The sequence below is a fragment of the Belonocnema kinseyi genome, chromosome 4, assembly GCF_010883055.1.
Source record: "Belonocnema kinseyi isolate 2016_QV_RU_SX_M_011 chromosome 4, B_treatae_v1, whole genome shotgun sequence".
NCBI classification, from domain to species: Eukaryota; Metazoa; Arthropoda; class Insecta; order Hymenoptera; family Cynipidae; genus Belonocnema; species Belonocnema kinseyi.
In genome coordinates, this window is record NC_046660.1 from 39,156,987 (window position 1) to 39,178,715 (window position 21,729).

The 21,729-nt window shown below is 32.7% G+C and overlaps 4 protein-coding genes across 4 annotated transcripts in view; 3 read left to right on the forward strand and 1 right to left on the reverse strand.

Moving 5' to 3' along the window:
* The first annotated feature begins 224 nt into the window (after positions 1 to 224).
* Positions 225 to 6,574, forward strand: LOC117170845 (glucose dehydrogenase [FAD, quinone]-like). Its single transcript, XM_033357889.1, has 5 exons — positions 225 to 314; positions 2,042 to 2,143; positions 4,839 to 4,997; positions 5,114 to 5,266; positions 5,342 to 6,574. The coding sequence occupies exons 1-5, from the start codon at positions 225 to 227 to the stop codon at positions 6,572 to 6,574; spliced, it is 1,737 nt and encodes a 578-aa protein (XP_033213780.1).
* Positions 6,575 to 11,565: 4,991 nt separating this feature from the next.
* LOC117170846 lies at positions 11,566 to 11,925 on the reverse strand. The gene has a single exon (XM_033357890.1). The coding sequence runs from the start codon at positions 11,923 to 11,925 to the stop codon at positions 11,566 to 11,568; it is 360 nt and encodes a 119-aa protein (XP_033213781.1).
* Positions 11,926 to 16,035: 4,110 nt separating this feature from the next.
* LOC117170847 (glucose dehydrogenase [FAD, quinone]-like) lies at positions 16,036 to 17,497 on the forward strand. Its single transcript, XM_033357891.1, has 4 exons — positions 16,036 to 16,056; positions 16,853 to 16,954; positions 17,129 to 17,287; positions 17,405 to 17,497. Exons 1-4 carry the CDS (start codon positions 16,036 to 16,038, stop codon positions 17,495 to 17,497), a joined length of 375 nt encoding a protein of 124 aa, XP_033213782.1.
* A 261-nt stretch (positions 17,498 to 17,758) lies between these two features.
* The window catches only part of LOC117170848 (glucose dehydrogenase [FAD, quinone]-like), an 8,951-nt gene continuing 4,980 nt past the window's right edge, over positions 17,759 to 21,729 (forward strand). Inside the window, exons 1-2 of the mRNA XM_033357892.1 lie at positions 17,759 to 17,931; positions 18,084 to 18,267. Of these exons, the coding sequence (XP_033213783.1) occupies positions 17,759 to 17,931; positions 18,084 to 18,267 (357 nt within the window). The remainder of the gene's footprint in view (positions 17,932 to 18,083; positions 18,268 to 21,729) is intronic.

Sequence of the window (21,729 nt, forward strand, 5' to 3'; positions counted from 1 at the left end):
CATAAAAGTGTTTAACCTGTACAGAATTACTCATATAACTTTTCGCTCTTCGTTTATTTTCAAGAGTTGTATTCATCATTGAGAAATCGAAATTTGGCCCGGTTTTTTTTATTCATGGTCATCATTTCATGGCTCAGGAAATATTTTATTTATAATTATATACAGGACATAGGTCACTTATTACTGAAAATTATTCTGTTTCAGTTTTTTGGTTTTAAACGACCATGACGCTCATATGGCCAAATCAGTGCACATCGCTTGTCTTGGCAATATTTTCATTCCTTCTTTATAAATCTTCGGATTACAAGTCCAAGGTAAGATTACTTTTAAATTAAGAAAAATTTCTAATTATTAGTTATAGACATATCACGTAAAAAATCAATATAATATGAAACTTGTGTAAAATTTTATTTATAATTCGTTTTAATTTTCTTGCTTACAGGGATGATTTGCTAAAACGTTGACCATTTCAAACAATGAGATTTCCAAATATAAAGATTCCTAAATTGAATATAAAATATTATTTTAAACAAGTTTAATCCAAAAGTGTATAAGAATATAAAACTAAGTGATTAAGAAATATATTTGTTTATCATTTTATTTGATTTTAACTTCAGCATAAGTATAAAATTACCAATTCGATACCGCATCAAGAATAGTTTCAACAATTAATTTTTTTCAAGAAGAATGAACGTCTCAAGGAAACAGAATTAAAACCTTTTTACCTCCTTCGAAAATTTGATACTTCTTGTTCATCGCATATAAAGTTGTTCGGAGAAACTTTGATTTGACTCACATAGAAGATTAGAAATCATGGAATTATAATTGTTTTAATATTTTATTCTAAAATAACTATGTAGCATGCTGGGACAAGAAAAATTGCGAAATAGACTTAGAAGTGATTTTTAAAATCCTTAGCTCTAACATATTTAATACTTATTTTGATTTATATCCTTATCAACTCAATATAAGAGACATCTATGGATCTCAAATATTTTAAAAATTATGTAAATATTATTAAGTATTTTTTTAATTTTCAGGTTAGAAAAGGCGCGCGTCACATAACATTTAGCGTACGTCTTTAATTAAGTCGCTTAACATTTGAAAACTTTAGCAAGTTTTAGTTTGATATAGTTATCTTACCAGACCCATCTACCATAAGAAAATCTGCAATGTATTGGTTCGGTCAGAAAGTTTTCTTGGGTCTTTTAATAAACTTCAAAAGTTAAAATTAAATATAAAGAAGAATGCATAATCAATGTTATATGCGCCATTGTTTTCTGCGCACAAGAAAAATAATGCATATATAATTTATCAGGTATTCTTATTTATATTTATTTTTAACTTTTGAACTATATTAAAAAATGCGAACAAACTTTCTGACTAATTTGAGAAAAAGTTATCAGTATGATCAACATAGTGTATAATATACAAGTTTGCTCAATTATCCTATAGATTTACGATAACTAGCGTTCTTTCGACAAAAGATATTCAACTTTTTTTGATGGAAATTATGTAGTGGAATTTTTAATTAGCTGCAATAATAAAATATGTAAACAATAAAATTGGATTATTAAAAAAAATATCAAGAAAAGAGATTGATTGTACAACTGAATTGTCATGTACGTTATCTTAAAAAATCTTCGCAACTCGGGCAGGAAGGCAAATCACCCTTTCAACCAACTTAAAATTTTCTTAGAATATACACCCGACTCTGGGTTCAGCCGCTCGCGTTATAACGATTTCTAGAGCTGCTAGCCCACGCAGTTTCTCAGTTCACGGGGGGAGATAGGAATCCGACTCTCGCCTCGGAAGGGTTGCAGTGCGTGAGTACGCTGTTTATTACATTGCGCAATATTATGCATTCCAATTGCAAACGGTTCAGGCAGCCCAGAGTGTTTACTTTTCGATTCCCCAAATTTAGTAACGAGGATAATTGCAGAAAAACTGCAAAACAGTGGCTAAACCGAGATTCGGGTGTACCTTGAATTATTTACTTAAAATTTTGTCACATATTTTCAACACATTTTTTTATTTTAAGGTACCAGATAAGGATCCAACGGAATACGATTTCATTATTGTAGGAGCTGGATCCGCAGGATGCGTAATTGCAAATAGACTGTCAAAGATCAGCGAATGGAATGTAAATATTGCTAAAAATATATTTATTTAAATTTGCGTTTAATTTTCATAATTTTTTTCAAAATGTTGAATAAATAATTTTTGAACTAATCGAAAAGTTGTTCTCAGGTTAATATGCTTAGCTTAAAGGGTTAATAGGATTTTGTGTTGGGATAACTAAATACTTCACGCGGAAAAAAATGATTTCTGAATAATATATATCACTTGTAATTGTTCATAAACTTGTGACAAGAATATTGTTAAATTGTATAAAGTCAATTAATCTAAATTTATGCCTAAGTTGTTTGTGGGATACCAAAGAACTATAAAAAAAAACAAAATGCAATTCACAAAAAACTAAAGGTAAAAATCAGTTTGACCGCACCATCTCGGGTATTTGAGAAAATCAATTTTTTAAAACTTTACAAAAAAAGACGCCGCATTAGTTCAGATAGGAAGTTCTCGATAGAATTAGTAGGTTATTGCAGAGAATTAATTGTTAGTTTTTCATTGCTATAATTTTTTAAGTTTTTTCAGTCGGCGTTTTTATAATCCAAAATTTCAATGGGTTAATCATTTTATTTTTCAATTTTCTTTTATTAATTAAAATAAAGACAGGTTTATGATCAGAATCAAGTATTATTTTAAAAAGGGACAGATTCACTATTTTTGGCTGTGCCTTATAGGTCATGTGGGTACAAGTTAAAGTCATCTGGGTAGATTAAGGATTATGGTTTTGTTTCGATAAAGTTAAAAATAACATTTAGTTGTTACCATTATAATGTCATTTTCAACAAGTGTGTTTGGCGTTAAGGTCTCCGGCTGCTATGATTTTATTGCTTAGGCTGACCATTTTTTTTCAAATCAGGCTCCATAATGTTATTTCTAGGGACATGAAGGGCAACAAGAAGGATACCATTTTCAGGAGCAACGACATGCGCTTCAATCGCTACAAGATTATCAATACGAATTTCAATACATGGTATATTATTTTTAACAGAAAGGACTAGTAGCCCAGAGGCTCTTTTTCTTATACCGTTCTTTCTAAAACATTTTAATTCCAGGATTCGCACTCTACTTTTTGTATAAACCACGTTTTTCTGACTATAAGGATATCAACTATATATGGCCGTAGAAAAGTGGGTATTTCATGAGATTTATTTTCAAAGCCACCAGAATTCCAGTGGACTATATTGAGTGAATTATTTTGTGAGTGTCTAGCCATCAATTGCAGCAGCTAGCGCAGTATCTATTTATCTGTTGGAAGATTCCTAACATACCTTGGATTTACTCAGCGTACTGTCGTTTGATTTCAGTTATTTCTCATGTATGTTGTTGTCTTTGAGCTTCAAATATTAAAATTTTTCTGAGTGTTGCGTATACGTTGTACAACCAGAATAATTAGCCGGATTAAGACCTTCACGATTGAAAAACTGGGGTGGACAATCCTTAAGTTTTTTTCATTTCTGAGTGATGTGTGAATCAAGACACTTCACACACTTAGGAGCAGCATGCCAATTCTTTGATCGATCTCCCAACCCTTGGCATCTTCGGCATTGTATTGTTCTCTTCTTAGTTCGGTATTTTTGTCATAAAATTCTTAGGAAACAAATAACTTTTATTTTGAAGTCATCTATTGGCTTAAAGTATTCAGCTAGTGTCACTAGATATATGGAATTCACATGTTGTCTATCACTTTTTAGCTTGAATAAAATGACACTGGAAGTTTTAAGTTCTTGAGTTCCGAAGCTGATGGTTATATTGCTCGGTTCAAAAAAGCCCAGGTTCCGCATCACTTATTTCACGAATTAATTACTCTTCTTGACGAATGTGTGATAGGGTATGTCATTCTTTATGAAAAGTTCTTCGATTTCTTCATAGTCGTCTATCAGATCCGTGTAGATTGTGACTCTTGAAGGACTCCTACTTGTTGAAGTTTCCGATTCACCTTCTTTGACCTCATGTATTAGGATAATTAGCATAGCTAGGTCTCCTATCTTTTCTTCAATTATAATAGCTGGAATTTTTTTGTATCTTGTTTCAAGAGCGTCGCTAAAATATCTTCACTGAAGACTTTCTCCTGTTCAGGCTTGACCGATTCAGTTTGTTCGACATCTTGATCGATTGAAGAGTCAGTAGATAGTAGATTGAACTGATCGGAAAGCTTCAGTGGACTTTCGTTGATAGCTTTGTCCCTTAAGTGAGGTTTAGGCTCCTTGGCCTTGCCTTCTTCATCCTCTGTATTCCAGTATCTGCTCATCTGTCTGTGTGATTTGGTCATTGCGAGTCGGAGGAAGGATGACCACAGATTCTTCTCACCTTCCTCACCTAGGCACTTGTTTGTCACAAAAACTGGGCGGCGAGCCACACACTTTCCGCCCAGATATTCGAAGAGACGCGAGCCATACTCCTTCGTCTCCTCGTTTCACTAATCGTATTGATGAAGTCACTGCGATTTATCTTTATACATTTTCAGATAACTATTAAATATACAACATATTAAATAAAAATCAATTACTCAAAATCGACAACTATAAACTTGCGTGGAAAATGTTTACACATCTTGGAAAATAATTGTTAAAATTTTAATTTCAATTGTTGACGCGTTTGCGGGCAGAAGAATGATATGTCCCAATAAAAATTTATTCTGACACATTACAATTTTTATCTCGAATAAATTAAATTAAACTATTAGAAATTTTAATAATTATTGCTAGGTACTTTTATTGGAAGCTGGGAGAGAGGAGCCAGAAGCTGCCCAAATACCAGGATTTGTTCGTTCACTTGAAGAAAGTGACATCGCTTGGCACTATCGAACCCAGCCAGAGAAAAATGCATGTTTAAGGGAGAAAGGATGTGCCTGGGCACGCGGCAAAGTAATTACTTAAATTATAGTAATTAAGCCGTATATACCAATCACCTTTTTTATTACGATATATGTCTTCAAATTTAAGTAAATTTGTTATGATTTTAAGAAATTATATTTGTATAGGTATTGGGTGGTACAAGTGCAATTAACTATATGCTGTACGTTAGAGGAAATCCAGAAGATTTTAATGCTTGGGAACGAACGGGAAATTATGGTTGGAGTTACAAAGATGTATTACCTTACTTCAAAAAATCTGAAGACAACAACGATAAGGATGTATGCAAAGCTATATTTTGCAATCCCTAAATGAGGTTACCCGAGATTTCTATAATAAATTTATCTAACTTGCAGATTGTGAAAGAAAATCCGACATATCATCAAACTGGAGGATATCTATCTGTAGAACGATTCCCTGATATAACACCAGATGCAAGAATCATTTTACGAGGACTTGATGAAATTGGACTTAAATATATGGACGTCAATGCGGAATCACAGCTAGGTTCAATGGATTTGCAGACAACATCAAAAAACGGATCTCGCCAAAGTACAAACAAAGCTTTTCTTCGGCCAATCAGAGATAAACGAACTAATTTATTTATAAAAACTAGAACTGTTGTTACAAAGGTTTTGATTGATGTGTTTTCAAAGAAAGCACTTGGCGTTGTGTATACCAATACTCTCACAGGTAAAAGGTATACGGTGATGGCTAAGAAAGAAGTGATCGTGTCTGCAGGTTCTATAAATTCACCAAAGTTACTAATGCTGTCTGGAATAGGCCCAATTAACGAGCTTCAGAAACATGGTATCGATGTAATTCAACATTTATCTGTCGGGCAAAATCTTCAAGATCATGTAACTTTCTCGGGAATACATATTGAAATAGTGGGCAGAAAGATGCCTAGTTGCTCACAAAGACTAAGGGATTTGAAATATTATCAAGCAACACATAGGGGTCCATTTTCTAATTTAGGTGTCACTACTATTTCTGGATTTTTTAGAACGGAGTATGAAAAAATTAAGAGTGCCCCAGACATACAATTTGTTTTTGGATCTGATACTGATAGTATTATTTACTACAATCAACTTTATATCCACCCAGTTCTACTAACACCAAAAAGTGTAGGATCTATTACGCTTAATGTTACGGATCCCATCTGGGGCGCGCCTGTAATTCGAGCAAGATATTTTACACATGATTTAGACATGAAACGCATGATTCAAGGTGTCCGAAAAGCCCTTCAATTATTTAATACTAAAACATTCAAAGAAAGTAAATTTAAACTTAATGAAACTCCTATACCTCCTTGTGCTATATATAAATATAACAGTGACTCATATTGGACCTGTGTGATAAAAAATTATTCTCGCACATTATATCATCCTGTTGGTACATGCAAAATGGGTCCCCAGAAAGATCCTGAAGCAGTTGTTGATCCGCAATTGCGTATTCATGGTATTGAAAATTTACGTGTAATTGATGCGTCCATCATGCCGAATGTCGTTAGAGCAAACACTAATGCTGCAGTTATCATGATTGCTGAAAAAGGTAGTAATATGATAAAAGAAACATGGTTAAGCTAAACAGTAAGTAAAAACATTTTATGAAATCCAAGTTTTTTCGATTTTACTATTACCTCATAATGTATTCTGAGGCGACGATTCTAAAAATCACCTTATTTTTGCGTACAATTAATATCTTCAGAGATATTAAATATTCAATGTTCAATGTAGCACATAACTGTTTAAACATGTTCTCTGAAAAATGCTAAAAGGCAGAACATTTTCGCCTTCAGGTTCATATACTTACGCAACAAATTTACTAAGAAGGTTTCATCGATCGATAATAAACAAATTCTTGTTATTTAGTGTTATAAGAAATCAAGAAATTTTCTAAAATTTTACCTTAAAGTTACAAAATTCTATCAAATTCGTGTTTTTTATATTACTATATGTATTTTTAAGCGCTGATTTAGAACTCAGTGTCTGTTTTTTCTCAATATCAAAATATTTGGAGATTTTCAAGATTTCGTATTCGATAGCACATATAAAATAAAAAAAAATCACATTTGCATACGTGCAAACACGTAAGAAAAAAGTAAGCTCATGTTAGAAAACATAGGGTCATGGTATATGCACCAAGCTTCAATTTTAGCCCTTCTGGAATTCTTTCTCATATCCAGTTTGTTCGATAAAAGGTTTCAGAAAGATCTGAAAAGATATTTTTTACTATTTATACAATTTTTTTGAAAAGTGCGAAAACATAGAAAATTTTCGCTTGAAGCAACGTATTCTACAAAAAAAAAAAACATTCCGAAAATGTTCGATATATTGATGATAAGCAATTCTCGTTAGATAGTGTAATTAAGCGTAAGCTTGATCTTCACAATAAAAATGATTGTTTCAAGATAAATAAATTATTATGAAATAACCGTAGAAAATTTCTTTACATAGACATCTGTGCTCCAGTTTTGGAAAAATGATTTATTACTTTTCAGAAATCAACCCACGTAAATTAATTTTCAGTTTTAGTATTAGAATTTTTACGATTTATCTTGTAACTTGCTCTGGAACTAATAATAATTAATTACAGAAAAATTTAACAATTACTACTTTATCATTGTACCATTATTGCTTAACCTTTATACTTAATTTAAGAATCTGCAAGTAATCAAAAATGTCACTAATGTATAGTTTATTTAAATTAAAGGCACCTTTAACCAATAATTAGTATAATAGTTGTATAAGAATTCATAGCACTATACATAAATACAAGAGGAGATTTCTCTATAAATAAAAGATAAGATTTCAAATAACTTTTACCAATTTTAAGGGATGTAAAGTGAATGGCGGTTCTTACAATCATTTTATTTTGAGATTTGGTAACAATGTAACATTTTCTAATATTGGTATATCTCATCAATTTCAGTTATAAAAACTTAGATATTAATTAAAATTTTAATTAACCAACCTTATACTAACACGATAATCATATCACTAATAGAACTATAAAAACCTTCTAAATTTACTAAGTCTGTAACTTTTTGACGGTAAGAATTTAAATTGACTATGAACTATAGGTGCTTATACAACACCAGGTACTTATACAATTTATAGCTTGTGTAGGAGTTTTAGAGTTCTAAGGAATTATGCTTATAAAATTACTTATAAAATCATTGAAAGGTTATAAATTTAATGCATCGATGATTCTTTTAGTTATTTACTTAAATGTAACAGTATATTAAAAACTGAACAATTTCATGTTCTACATATGTGCGTGTAAACTTTAATGTTTTCAGGTCATATACAACATTTATTTTATAATAGAAAGCTTTAATATATGAACAACTTTTCTGAATTTTTTAAAACAATGTATTGAAAAAATTTCATCCTTGTGATAAGCTTTCATCTTAGGACGTTCAAGATTAATTTTTTTTAAACTAGAATCAATTGATTTGTTAAATAATTAATTTTAACCTAAAAGTAAAAAAATTGCTTGCATAAAGGTTTGAAATTATACAGGGCCTTTTTTATATGCATGTCCATGTATATTACTGAAGGAAACCTCAAATTATCGGTCAGCGTTTGCTTATAAACAATTTGAAAACTTCACCAAGCGCTAGTCATGCAATTCATTAACCAATTTTGGGAATCAGCTAGAATAAAAGACTGTAGGCAGGCTGCCGAAGGTTTGTAAGGTCATATTTCGCCAGGAATTTCTAAATAAGCTGCGATGAGTAGAGAATTGTATGTATGCATATGGTCATTTAATTTGGTGATAAAGGCAAGAAAAATCCGTCTATCGACATTTTATGTCAATAAGAATTTTTTCAAAATAATAGAATTTGATACCTACGATGCGGCCATACACTTTCTTCTATTTCAGCGAAAAGAAGGAAAATATCATAAAATCGTGATCTTTTAAGCAATGCATGCTTCGCGAAAGTAAATATTAAAACATTAAAAGTCTTTTACATTTTTTTGGAAATTAAAAGTTGCAACGAAATGTCTCACTTTTCGCTTTCTGTTTTTCATTGCAAGATATTCATTTTTTGCCGCATGACAGTGATCTCTTTGAGCTTTTGACGCCTTAAGCGTGGCCCCAAAGTTCTCTCCATAGAGAGAGGATCGCGACCACGCTGTTGGCCGATATTTCAGACTCACTGATGCAGAAACTGCGTGTGAGTGTAACACGTTTCCCCACAATCGCGGGGCAGTGACAAAGAATATGAGTGGAAGTCTCATTGTCTTTTCCGCACAGTCGACAGAGGGGACTTTCCTCAAGCCCTATCTTATGTCTGTGGTACCGGAGGTTTCCATGTCCTATAAACATTTCTATTAGGATTTTAACTTCTTTCCTCCCGAGCTTAAGAATTTCTTTCGCTCGATGAGCGTTTAGCTTTGAGCCCAAGAGTGTTTGAGCCTGTCTGCAGCTAGAGACCGCATGCCACTCATTCTGATGTTCCCTAATCAGCCAACTGTTAATATCTTTAGTGAATGGCCTACTGAAAATGCCTACAACTGGCTCAGGTCCTGTAAACTTTTGTTTTGTTGCTAGCTTTGCTAACCTGTTCGATTTTTCATCGCCCCTGATGCTACTGTGTCCAGGGTTCCAGAGCAGAGTGACTCGGTTTTCTGCCACTAGCTTATTCAGTGCCTCGAAGCACTCCCATATTAGCAGCGACGTAGTCGTTATTCCATTCAGAGCCGTGATAGCAGCCATGCTATCTGAGCAGATACAAATGTTTTTTTTTCCCGCCGTACTCCATTGCCTTATAAGCGCACTGGAGCAAGGCAGGTAGTAGCAAGTGGAAATTTTGTCCCTGGGCGTGCTCAGTGTCGGCCTCTTCGTGATGTCGATTGGTATCCGCATAACTGTCGAGATATTGCTATCGTTTACCATTTTAGTCTCTAGGCCGCTTTCGCAACCGCGGCTATTATGGTGAGATAGAGGGGCTTAATCCTATTAGTGCCCCCAGGGTCATCGTGGGTGTCGAGTTCGAGGCACTAGTGGTACCTCTCAGAATCAGTCTCCTGATTCTTTCCAGTCGAGATTTCACAGTAAGTGTCTACGGTTTCAAGTCTCAGCTTTCTCCTATGGCTCTTCTACAGAGCCGAAGAGTCGCTAATAGCTTCTTGCACTTGTTTTCCAAGTGCTTGTTCCATGACAGCTTTTTATCCAGGATGACTCCTAGATATTTGGCTTGCCCTTTGATTTCGAGTTTTTGTCCCCCCAGTTTCAATATATCCGTAGTTTCCCACTTGTACCTTCTGGTGAATACAACTGCATCCGTCTTACTCGGATTAACTGATAGTTCAGTCCCCTTACACCATGAATCAACTATTCTTAGTGCTTGCTGCATTAATCCGAAGAGCGCATCCAGATGCTGGCCGCTCAAGATAACTAGTATCTCGTCTGCATAGCCTATGACGCGGAAGCCCTGACTCGTGAGTAGATGAAGCAATTTATCCACTAACAGGCACCACAGCAAGGGAGATAGAACGCCCCCTGCGGACATCCCGAGTCAACGGTTCTACATAAAGTGGTATCACCCTTGGTCATGGTTAGATTCCTATTGGCCAACATGTGGCAGGTCCATTCCACGACTGCAATAGGCACCATATGTGAGATTATAGCCATCCTAATCACCTCTTTAGAGGTCTAGTTGAAGGCTCCTTTGATTTCCATGAAGGTTCCAATCGCTAAACCTTTCTGCTTTAGTTATCCTTCAATTAGGTCAACTGCAGTGCTCAGGGCTATCTCGATCGAATGACCAGCCCTATAGGCATGTTGTTGCTTGTGAAGAGGACTACTTGACAAGACCTTATCGCGGATATATCTGTCCACGAGTCTTTTCACTGTTTTTAATAGAAAATATGTGAGGCTAATGGGTCGGAAATCCTTGGGTGAACTACAGGGTTTTTCAATAAGAGCGCTACAAAAGTTTTTTTTCATAAAACAAAAACGGTTTTGGATATAAATGAAATTCTTTATTCATGTGAAAGTACCTTCGATGCCATTATGTATGGAACTCGATTTCTTTTGCATGGCCACCACGTTCACGCTTGCAGCAGTCCAGACGCTGAACCCAATTTTCGACGGCTTTCATGCATAATTCGGCCGATACTTCTGAAATTTCACGTTCAATATTCGTACGAAGTGCATCAATCGTCGCTGGCTTGTTGGCATAGACCATAGACTTGACGTAGCCCCACAGGAAATAGACTAACGGCGTCAAATCGCACGACCGAGGCGGCCAATTACCTGGGCCATTTCGTAAGATAACACGCTCACCAAACTTGGTTTTCAATCAATCGATTGTGACATTCGCTGTGTGGCTTGTGGCGCAGTCCTGTTGAAACCACATATTGCCCAAGTCCATATCATCCAATTCGGGCCAAAAATATTCGGTTATCATTGAACGGTAGCGATTCCCATTCACAGTAACGTGTCGGTGTTGATCATCACGGAAGAAGCACCGCCCAATCACGCCGCCGGCCCATAAACCGCACCAAACCGTAATTTTTTCGGGATATAATGTTGACTCATGGAGTTCGTGTGGATTGCTGCCTGACTAATAACGCATATTTTGCTCATTGACGAAGTTATTCAGCCAGAAATGAGCCTCATCGCTGAAGACGATTTTTCGATAAAAATCCGGATCATTTTCAAGTTGTTGCTCAGCCCAATTCAAGAACATACGTTGCTTCTGGTGGTCAAGCGGCTTCAGTTCTTGCGTCAATTTGATCTTGTAAGGATGTAGGCCAAGATCTTTTCGCACAATGCGCCACAACGACGTCACAGATAAGCGCAACGCTTGAGAACGACGTGTGAGAAACTGATTTGGGTCTTCCTTAATTAATGCACTAGCGTCAGCAATGTTCTCGACACTACGGGCACTTCTGTGTCTCACTGGCACGGAAAAATTTTGCATTGTACCTGTGGATTCAAATTTTTCCACTAGACGCTCAATTGTTGATCTGGCAGGACGATTATGACGACCATAAATTAATAATTTCGACTCGTTGTTGGATCGCATATCTTTCCATGATGAAATGGCAAACCTAACTGAAGAGAAATGTCAAAAGAGCGGGAAAACATTGCGTCGTTTGCTGTCACTATCGGTCTACTTTTGTAGCGTGCCTACTGAAAAACCCTTTATAAATTATTCTATCAGCCTTCGGAATAAAGACTACTCTCGTACCCCTCCATGCCGCCGGAACATAACCCTACGTCATACTAGCCCTAGAAAGTATCACCAAAGGCCCAATGATGATCTCACCAGCTCTCTGGAAGAGGACAGGGTATAAACCATCCGGGCTGGCAGACCTGTAAGGAGTGAAGGATTTCAGGGACCACCTGACCCTGGCTGGGGTCACAATCTCGTTGGCTAGCTGTCGCTTCGGGTTCAATTGGGCCACAGGCGACTTTTATGGCCTCAGGGGTGCCGTCCCCCTATCTCCTAACTTTTTAAAGCTCGGAAAGTGTACCTGATCAGGTGAGCCAAGGTATCCCCGTCCGACTCTGAGTATCTCCCGCCGGGCAATGTTATAGTCCCGAGAATAGCATCCGGATTTCGAGAAAGCAGCTTGTCAAGTCTGGCGTCTCTGCTTCCTTCGCGATATCAAAGCAAAATTTGGTCCAGCTTTCATGCTTTGCCTTGCGTATTGCACTCCTATACTCATCCCTCAACGATTTGAATGAAGTTCACAGTTGCTTCGTTTTGCCAGATTAGCCACTCCCGTTTCCATAGCCTCACTCAGAGGGGCCGTCACACCCTCAGCTTCCGAAAGAGCTGGGGGCACAGCCGCCGCCTGAGAGAGGCTAGTTGGAGAGACAAGTCGGGGTGAGAGGGTTATGCTCGACCCGCTAGGACCTAGTCCTTTTCCCCCCTCTACCAACTTTCTTCCTCCTTAATCTTTTTGCGATTTTGCGTGTTCCCACGAGTTTTGGTTTACACGAGTAGCTAGGGAAATAAAAGGTCCGCCCCTGCAGAGCCCTAAATGCAAGGGTAAGACTAATTACTCGGGGAGATCATCTAGTGTCCCCGAGAGGCCGTTAGGACACCTTCATCACCCGTAGATGCCAAAGAGCCATGGGCACGATCACTCTACACCCATGGCTTACGGGGGTGGTCACATAGAGCGAGAAACTCAATGAATACACGTTCGCAGGTCACCATACAAACGGAGGGCTCTTTCTTGGTCGCAGTGCTAGTCGCAGGTCATTCCCGTGCCGACTCCAGAGATTGGAGATCGTTTCGGGAGGGTCCTCGACCCAGGAATCTAGGAAGCCCGAGTTAGCTAGGCTCTTTCACCCTTCTATCATACTACAATCATGCATCATTTTAAAATGTTGAAGATTTTAGGGAATGAGACTATTGACCGAAACAAATTTTTGGGCTGCCTAAAATAATGTTTTTATTGAGTTAAACGTCATCCAAAGGTATATGAAAAACTAAATTTAAAGGATCAAGAAATGTATTTGTGATAGATATAAGTTTTACATATTCCTGAATATTTTGCGTTAGTTGCATCTTTCTTGGATAAGAATGCCGCTGCTCGTATTAAAATTCAAGAATGTTGTTTAAAATTGAAAATTTAAATTAAAAATTTAAAAATTAAACAATTTTGTAAAAAGCTGATAACTTTTAGTCAAATGTTCAATTGTTTAGTAAAAATTCAACTATTGTTTGAAAATGTCATTTTTCAAATTTAAAAATTCCTATGTTTTCGTCAAAATTTCATGTCATTTGCATAGAAATGTAACGGTTTGTTTGAAAATCAATCTTTTTTGCTTAAGGGTTCATCTATTTTATTTGGAAATTTTCGTTCATCTACTTTGTTAAGAAACAACTTTTGTTGATGATTTATACTTTTAGTTAAAAAGGTATTTCTTGTGTTTAAAGTTGAACGATTTTGTTTGAAAATGTAATTACTTTTTTGAAAATTAATTTTGGCACTAAAAATGCATTTTTTATGGTTAAAACTTCAATTTTTTTGTAAATTTTTCTTTCGACTGGAATGTTCAGCCATTTCTGTTAACTTTTTTTCCTTCCCGACTAAAAAATTTTCATTTGTTGAAAATTCGTCTGATTGATTTTAAAATTAATTTATCAATGATGAAATTTCATTTTTATTGTTCTTGAAGTATCAAATTTTTCACATCTTGTTGATAATTAATTTTTATATTTTGAAAAATAAATCATTTGGCTTAAAATTAAAATATTTTTTTAAGAAATTATCTTTTATGGTAGAAACATGATTTTAATTTGTTTAAAATTAATAAATGAAGTTCAAAACCCTAAAAGTTTAAAGAAGGTCCAATGTTAATAATACTATAATAATCAGATGCTGGTATTTAAATGTCAGGGAAAACAGACGATTGCTCAAGGAAAAATCAGGCCTTATGATTGTAGATTGTCAAAATTAATTAATTTAAAACTGAAGACCTAAAAATTAATGCACACAAAACTTCGTTTGAAAATTAAAAAACTTCAATATTAGGATCTTGAAACTAATTGTTACGAATAATTTATTTTTAAATTTTCAATCACGATTTGATGCTCTAAATAAGTGGGAAGACAGAAAAAGTCGCTACACAAAAACGCGCCAAAAGCGAGAAGAAGCATATAAGCTTCAACAGGAAATAATATTAGTAAGCAAGAAAAATGGTTTCAACAATTAGAAGTAAAATAAATAAACTGTGAATTAGGATAAAGTAATGAAACTTATTGAAAAAATATCCAAAAAAAGTTTCTCTACCTTTTTTCTGTCTAAAGTGCCATTTTAAAAATTATAAATTGTTTAAACAATATATATATATACACCTAAAATAAGATAATTTAGAATACTCTTTCATAAATTAAGCCACGTGATTTCGAAAATTCTATTCGATCGCGATATTAAAACATAATAAATTGTTTCAACAATTAAAAGTTATTTATGCAATATTAAATATATTCAAAAGTCTAATATTTGGCCTGAAATTTGGATACCTCTTTAAAAACAAGCAAAAACGTAAGACTTTTTATCATTTTTCGTTAAAAAGAGGAATTTAAGCAAAAATAAATTGTTCTAGAATCACGCTATTCTATAGGAATAAAATTATACAAATAAACTTTTTATATTAATAATTAATTAAACAATAAAAAATATATTTAAGAATCTTGTAATTCATTTGTTCATCAGGATATTTGAAAAATAGGATAAAATTGATAGTAAAGGGCAATATTCCAAAAAACAACACTAATAAAATAATGAATTAGTTTCTTCTAAAGATAATATATTGTTAGTAAAAAGTAAAGAGCTACCCTAAAAATGAGTACTATTTCAAAAAATGTGTCATTTGTCAATAAGTTGAATTTTTCTATTTTCAATATTATTTTTTATGATTGAAAGTAAAGCTAAAAATCCTATCTAAAAATTATTGAAAACCTTAGTGATTCCCTTTCAGTTGAAAAAACATTTTTGTATTCATTTTCTTCCGTGCCGCGTGTTATGTAAAAAAAGTATTTTAATTTTTAATGTCATTTTTTACGATTCATTAATGTTTTTCCTTCCTTTCGTCTTAGCTCTTTTTGAGTGAAAAACTTTTCTTTAATAATTTAAATGCTGTTTTTACGAATAAAACAAACGCTACTCAGAATTTGAGTTTTCGATTTTCCATGAAAATTCTAACAATGGTGATGATAATATTGTAGGGTGTTTAAAGGCTACTTCTTTCTTTGCTTATCTTTTTCGAAATACTGTGAATATCCGTAAACGCATAAGTTATTTCTTTGCATTTTTTGTTGATGTGAAAAGGTTTAATAAAAATCGTTGAAAAATTATCTTAAAGATAATCGAGATCTTAAAACATGATTTACTGATATAATTCGAGAACAAATTTAATATTAAAGAGAAAAGTGGAAAATAACTATGACTTATAATTGTCAATTTCTTGGCTATAATCATGTAAATTTTTTAATTTTCTACAATACAAAAGTAGTTTAAAGAACCTTAATTCGACTAAAGATTTATTTTAGGCTATCCTGTAAGGAGCAATGCTAACTGGAAAATGGGAAGTATTAAACCACGTTTTTGGGTAACGCTAAACATGTAAATAAGAATGATAAATAATCAACAATAAAACATGTATCAAATAAGATATAGATATTTTTAAACTTTAACAAGAAAGATTCTTTGTACAACTAAATTATCACGGACAACATTGTACAGCATCTATGTGAATTACAATTAATGAAATTTAAATTGGAATAAAATAAAATTTAATCTCCTATTTAACGTCCAATAATCAAATTAATGTAGAGAATTCCTGAGAATAACACGAAGAATCCAAAACCAAGAAGAAAATCATAGAAAGTTCCTACTGCAGTCCAAAAAAAATCCTTTTTAAACTAAATTTCCTAAAAATGAAAAAGAACTTCGGACAAAAATGAAAAGAGGAAAGAAACATGTGAAGGCAACCTACTAAATGTCCTCACTTTTTTTATTTCGTTTTTCATGTTTTTATTCTCATCAAATGACAATAAATAAATATGTGAAAATGATATTTACCAAATGTCTTCCCTCTTCTTCCTTCTTGTCCATAACTCTTTTTTCTTTAAAAGAATTTTCTGTTTATAAAAAGTATACCTTTTCACATTACAATAGGAACATTTTATGGTTGTTGTCTAAATTTAAAAGTTAGATTTCTTCAGAAATCCTATGCATTGACATCTGTGTAACTCATACTAATTACTGGCTCACGCCATAAAAAGGCAACTTGCCTATCAGGCAAAGTTTACATTTTCTTGGAATATACCCTCATTCACTTATTAAAAAGTTCATCTAGCATTCACAAAAAATTTATATTTTAAGCAAGCACAGCAAGAACCACCAGCGTATGATGTCATTATTATAGGAGCAGGAACAGCAGGATTCATAGTTGCAAAAAGACACTCAGAGATCAGCGAATGGAATGTATATATGCTTTAAAACTACTAAAATAGGAGAATTTTTGTTCAATTTCGAAAAATTGTGTTTAAAGCTTTAAAGTAACCATTTTTGGGTTTATAAAAAAGGCGGTATCAGAGTCGACGCATATTCTAAAAACCATTTCGATAAGATGATTATAATTTTTTCAACTATTTTCAGGTACTTTTATTGGAAGCTGGAAGAAAGGACCCGAAAGCTGCCGATATACCAGGATTCTGGATAGATATTGAAAAAACTGACATTGATTGGAACCATAAAACTCAATCAGAACCAAGTGCACGTTCATTTGAAAAAGGATGTGTCTGGCCTCATGGCAAAGTAATTACTTAATTTATCATAACAAAAGCGCGTATGACAGTATGTAAGCAAACCCATATTTTGTAAATCCTAAAAGAGATTTGCTAGAATTTTGTAATAATTTTATGTAACTTGCAGATTCTGAAAGAAAATCCCGTGTATCATCAAACTGGAGTATATTTATCTGCAGAAAGGTTTCACTATACCACAACAGATGCAAAAACTATTTAACAAGGACTTCAAGAATGTGGATTTAAAAATATGGACATAAATGCGAAGTCACAGTTAGGAGCCATGCATTTGCAGACAACATGATATAATGGATCTCGGGCAAGTACAAACAAAGCTTTCCTTCAGCCAATTAGAGGAAAATGGTCTAATTTGTTTATAAAGACCAGAACTTTCGTAACAAGGATTTTGATTAACCGACGCACAAAGGAAGCCATAGGTGTTGAGTATACAGATACTTTCACAGGTCAAAGTAGCACAGTAATGGCAAAGAAAGAAGTAGTTGTATCTGCAGGTGCTATAAATTCTCCAAAGCTACTAATGCTTTATGGAATAGGCTCATCTTATGAGCTTCAGAAACATGGTATCCATGCAATACAAAATTTCGCCGTCGGTCATAATCTTCAAGATCACGTGACGTTCAAGGGAATACCTAGGTATGAAATAAGTCCGAGAGCACCGGATTTACAATTGCATTTTGTAGCTGATGCCAATAATGTTGTTTACTACAAACAATGTTTTATCTGGCCTACTCTATTAAAACCGAAAAGTAAAGGATTTTTTAACTCAATGACACTGATCCAATCAGGGGTGCACCTGTAATTCAAGCAAGATATTTTACAGCGGATTTAGACATGAAAGTAATGCTTGAAGGTGTCCGAATGAGCCTTGGATTATTTAATATTCCAGCGTTTAAGCAAAATAACTTCAAGCTCAATGAAACGCCTTTGTCTGCTTGTGCTGCATTCCAATTCAATACCAAAGCATATTGTGTATGTGTAATAAGACAATATACTCAAACTTTATATCATCCTGTTGGGACTTGAAAAATAGGTCCTAACGAAGATCCGGATCCTAAATTACGTGTTCGTGGTATTAAGAATTTACGTGTAATTGATGCTTCTGTCATGCTGGATGTTGTTTGAGGAAATACTAATGCTCCTGTTATTATGATTGACGAAAAAGCGAGTGATATGGTAAAAGGACATTTGTATAAACATAAATACACTTTGTATACTTGACTTTTATGATACGAATATTTCTTTTACGAGTATATACGTTTTGTAAACACAAATAAGTTACTTGGATTTAAGATCGATATTTTTACACAAAAAGAATCATTTCTACTACACACACCCTTTACTTTCAAGGTTTAATGTAAGTAGATAGGCAAATAAAAACTGTTTTAAAGGATTATTAAAAAACATGTTTTCACTTTTTCTGCCCTTATGGCCTTTCCTGTTTTTCGAATTACGAACATTTTAAAATGATATTAATGAAAAGTTTTTCCTCCTAAAGGAGACTTTGTAACGATGGAAATTTTGTGAACTTAAATTTTGTAACATATTCTGACTTAATTATAGTTAAGGAATATAAAATGGAGGTTATTAAAATATTTCTGTTTGTCTTAAAATGTTTTATGTTTGAAATTTTCAATAATAACTTAAATTATTTGTTTAAATTTTTGTCGTAGTGCTCACGGCTTTTAGAATTAATGTCTAGTTTCAAATAACTCATAATGGGGACTAAAATGCATAATAAAACATTTCATTAATACAGCACTTAATAATTTATAAATATCATAAGTTCAGAAATTTTAAACAGGTATCAAAACATAAAATTGAGTTCTTCAAGTATCGAAAAAATTAAACAAAACTAAATTTAACAATTTTTTTAAATAAGTATTTTTCCTTTTAAAACTAATATTTTTATATTAATGGTTCATACCTTCAGCTACTGGGACTTCCGTTTTCAATCAATAAAGAAAAAAAAAATTCAATTAAAATGTTGAATTTTCAATCCAAAAAGACGAATTTCTTCCAAACAAGTTTAATTTGTAACCCGAAGATATGAATTTTCTACCGAAATATTTTAATTTTCAACTAAAAAAGGCAAATGATCAAGCATAAATGAAATAGTTACATTAACAGTTCAAAATTTATTTTTAAAGCAATAAAAACGAATTTTCAACGTAAAAAAACTTTCAACCAAAGAAATTATCATTTCACTAAAATAATGTATCTTCAACAACAAAAATTTATTTTTAACTAAAAAAAATGTTTAACCAAACATATCAATTTTCAACCGAAGAGATTAATTTTCTTTCCAAAAAGATTGATTCATAACAAAAATACATGCGTTTTTACAAAAATATTTCAAATGAGTGATCTTTCAACAAGCGAAATGAATTTCCAACCAAACGTTGAATAGAGGGTTATTTGGTGAAAAAAAACTGATTTCTAATACAAAAAAAGTAATTTTTATTTAAAAATTAAAAAAATGTTAACTCAATTATTAATTTGGAAAAATTGGAGTAAGGTAAAGATGTATCTAGAAGGCTTCAATTAATATCTAAATTATTGAAAACCTGAAACTGTTTCAAAATACTTCAGACAAAGCGTTTATTTTTGAAGATTCTGAACGAGAAATTAAGAAGCTATTTAAGCATTTCAAAAGGTCACAAAATAATGAAGAGATTGTATCGTCATAAAGAAAAGATTGTATTGATTTTCGACAAAATCAAAAAAACTTAATTTTCATTAAAAAATGAAAAAAATGAAATTGAACTATTTTTTTAAATGTCCTTTTTTCTTTGGTTTAAAAATTAGTCTGTTTTGATTGATGGCGAAGTTGATAAAAAGAAACCAGAAGTGCCAGTAGTAAAACGTCTGGATATATTAATATAAAAAAAATATGTTATAATATATATATGTGGCTACATTAAGTTTTTGGTCAACTGGAAAACATAGTAATCAAGTAAGTTATTTATTTTTAAGCTGAAAAAATATATGCCTAAGAGTTTAATTTCTTAAAGTTAAATAAGCCGGTACATGATAATTCTGGCTTATTTTTGACGGAATCTAATTTTCTTCTATTTCGTCTTATTTTGTTTCATCATCACGAGAGGATTTGTGGCAAAAATAATGTATTAAATGTTTTTTTTTAAATTTTTAAATATGTATGCCTTTTTATAATAAGAGAAAGGGATTGAAAATAAAAATCAACAAATAAGTAACTTTCCAAATATGAAAATATATATGCGCAGTATTTTCGTTGAGATTTTTATTTCTGTAATTTTTTGAAGGAAAAGTGGAAAATGACTGCGTTTTAAACTGGTCAAGATTTTGACTCTAAAACTGTAATATTAAAAATTTTATACGGTGCAAAAATAGTTTGAAGAACTTCATTACGAATAAATATTGATTTCGTGGTATATTCTAAGGTAGTCCTTGGTAGTGTTAATTACGTAAATAAAAGTAATTGATAAGGAAATATCTATCAAATAAAATATTAATATTTAAAAAACTGAAGGTTATACTTACTTATATAAGTAGAAACTGTACAGAAATATAGGAAAACATAACAATTTTTGAGCTTACCAGAAAATTTCCTTTATTTTTTCTGATTGAATTATGAAAAGAATGAAAAGAAAATTTGCAGAAAAACTCCAAATTTTTTATTTTCATCAATATTTTCCCTTAATACTCAACAATCAATTGCAACAAATTGTTGCATTGACTTGCTATAATGAAAATTAAAGTGATTATTTGTTGTTCTAATAATGTTACTGTATTTTAATAGTTAAATTTGGTCAAATTTATCTCTTACATTTTTCATTATTGAAAAAATATTCTTTATAATTTTTTGACGAGAAATTCTGCTTTAAAAAAAGTCAAAAAACATAATTAATTAAATAATAATAAGAGTATTCTCAAAGTCACTTAAAATCCTATTTAGAGTCCAATAATCAAGTTATTGTATAGAATGCGTGAAGAAAGCAACAAATGAACCACTAAATTTTAACAATTACTATAAAATGTTCCCATTTTAATTTGAAAAAAGATCCTCGAAACAAAAAATTCCTCAAAAAGAAAAGAATTGTTCGAACAAAAATAAAAAATAGGGAAGAAAAATGAGAAGGCAACCAACCAAATCCCTCCAATCCTTTTTTTAAAATTTTTTTCGTCTTTCATATTTTTAACCGTGCAAAAATGTCAGCATGGCCCAAGCGGAGCACATTCTTGGCAAAACTAGGCCCTGGCTTGGTGATTCAGCCTGGGTCGAGGTCGAATGAAACGATTAATCTGACCAGGAACAAGCTATCGATTTCTGGTCATTCTTTATTTTTAAAATTAAAAGTAGAAATTATTAAAAAATATTTTTTATTTTAATTGAAGTTGACAACTGAACTTGCAATGGTTTGAAACTTAAAACATTTTTTTAAAATCTGATTG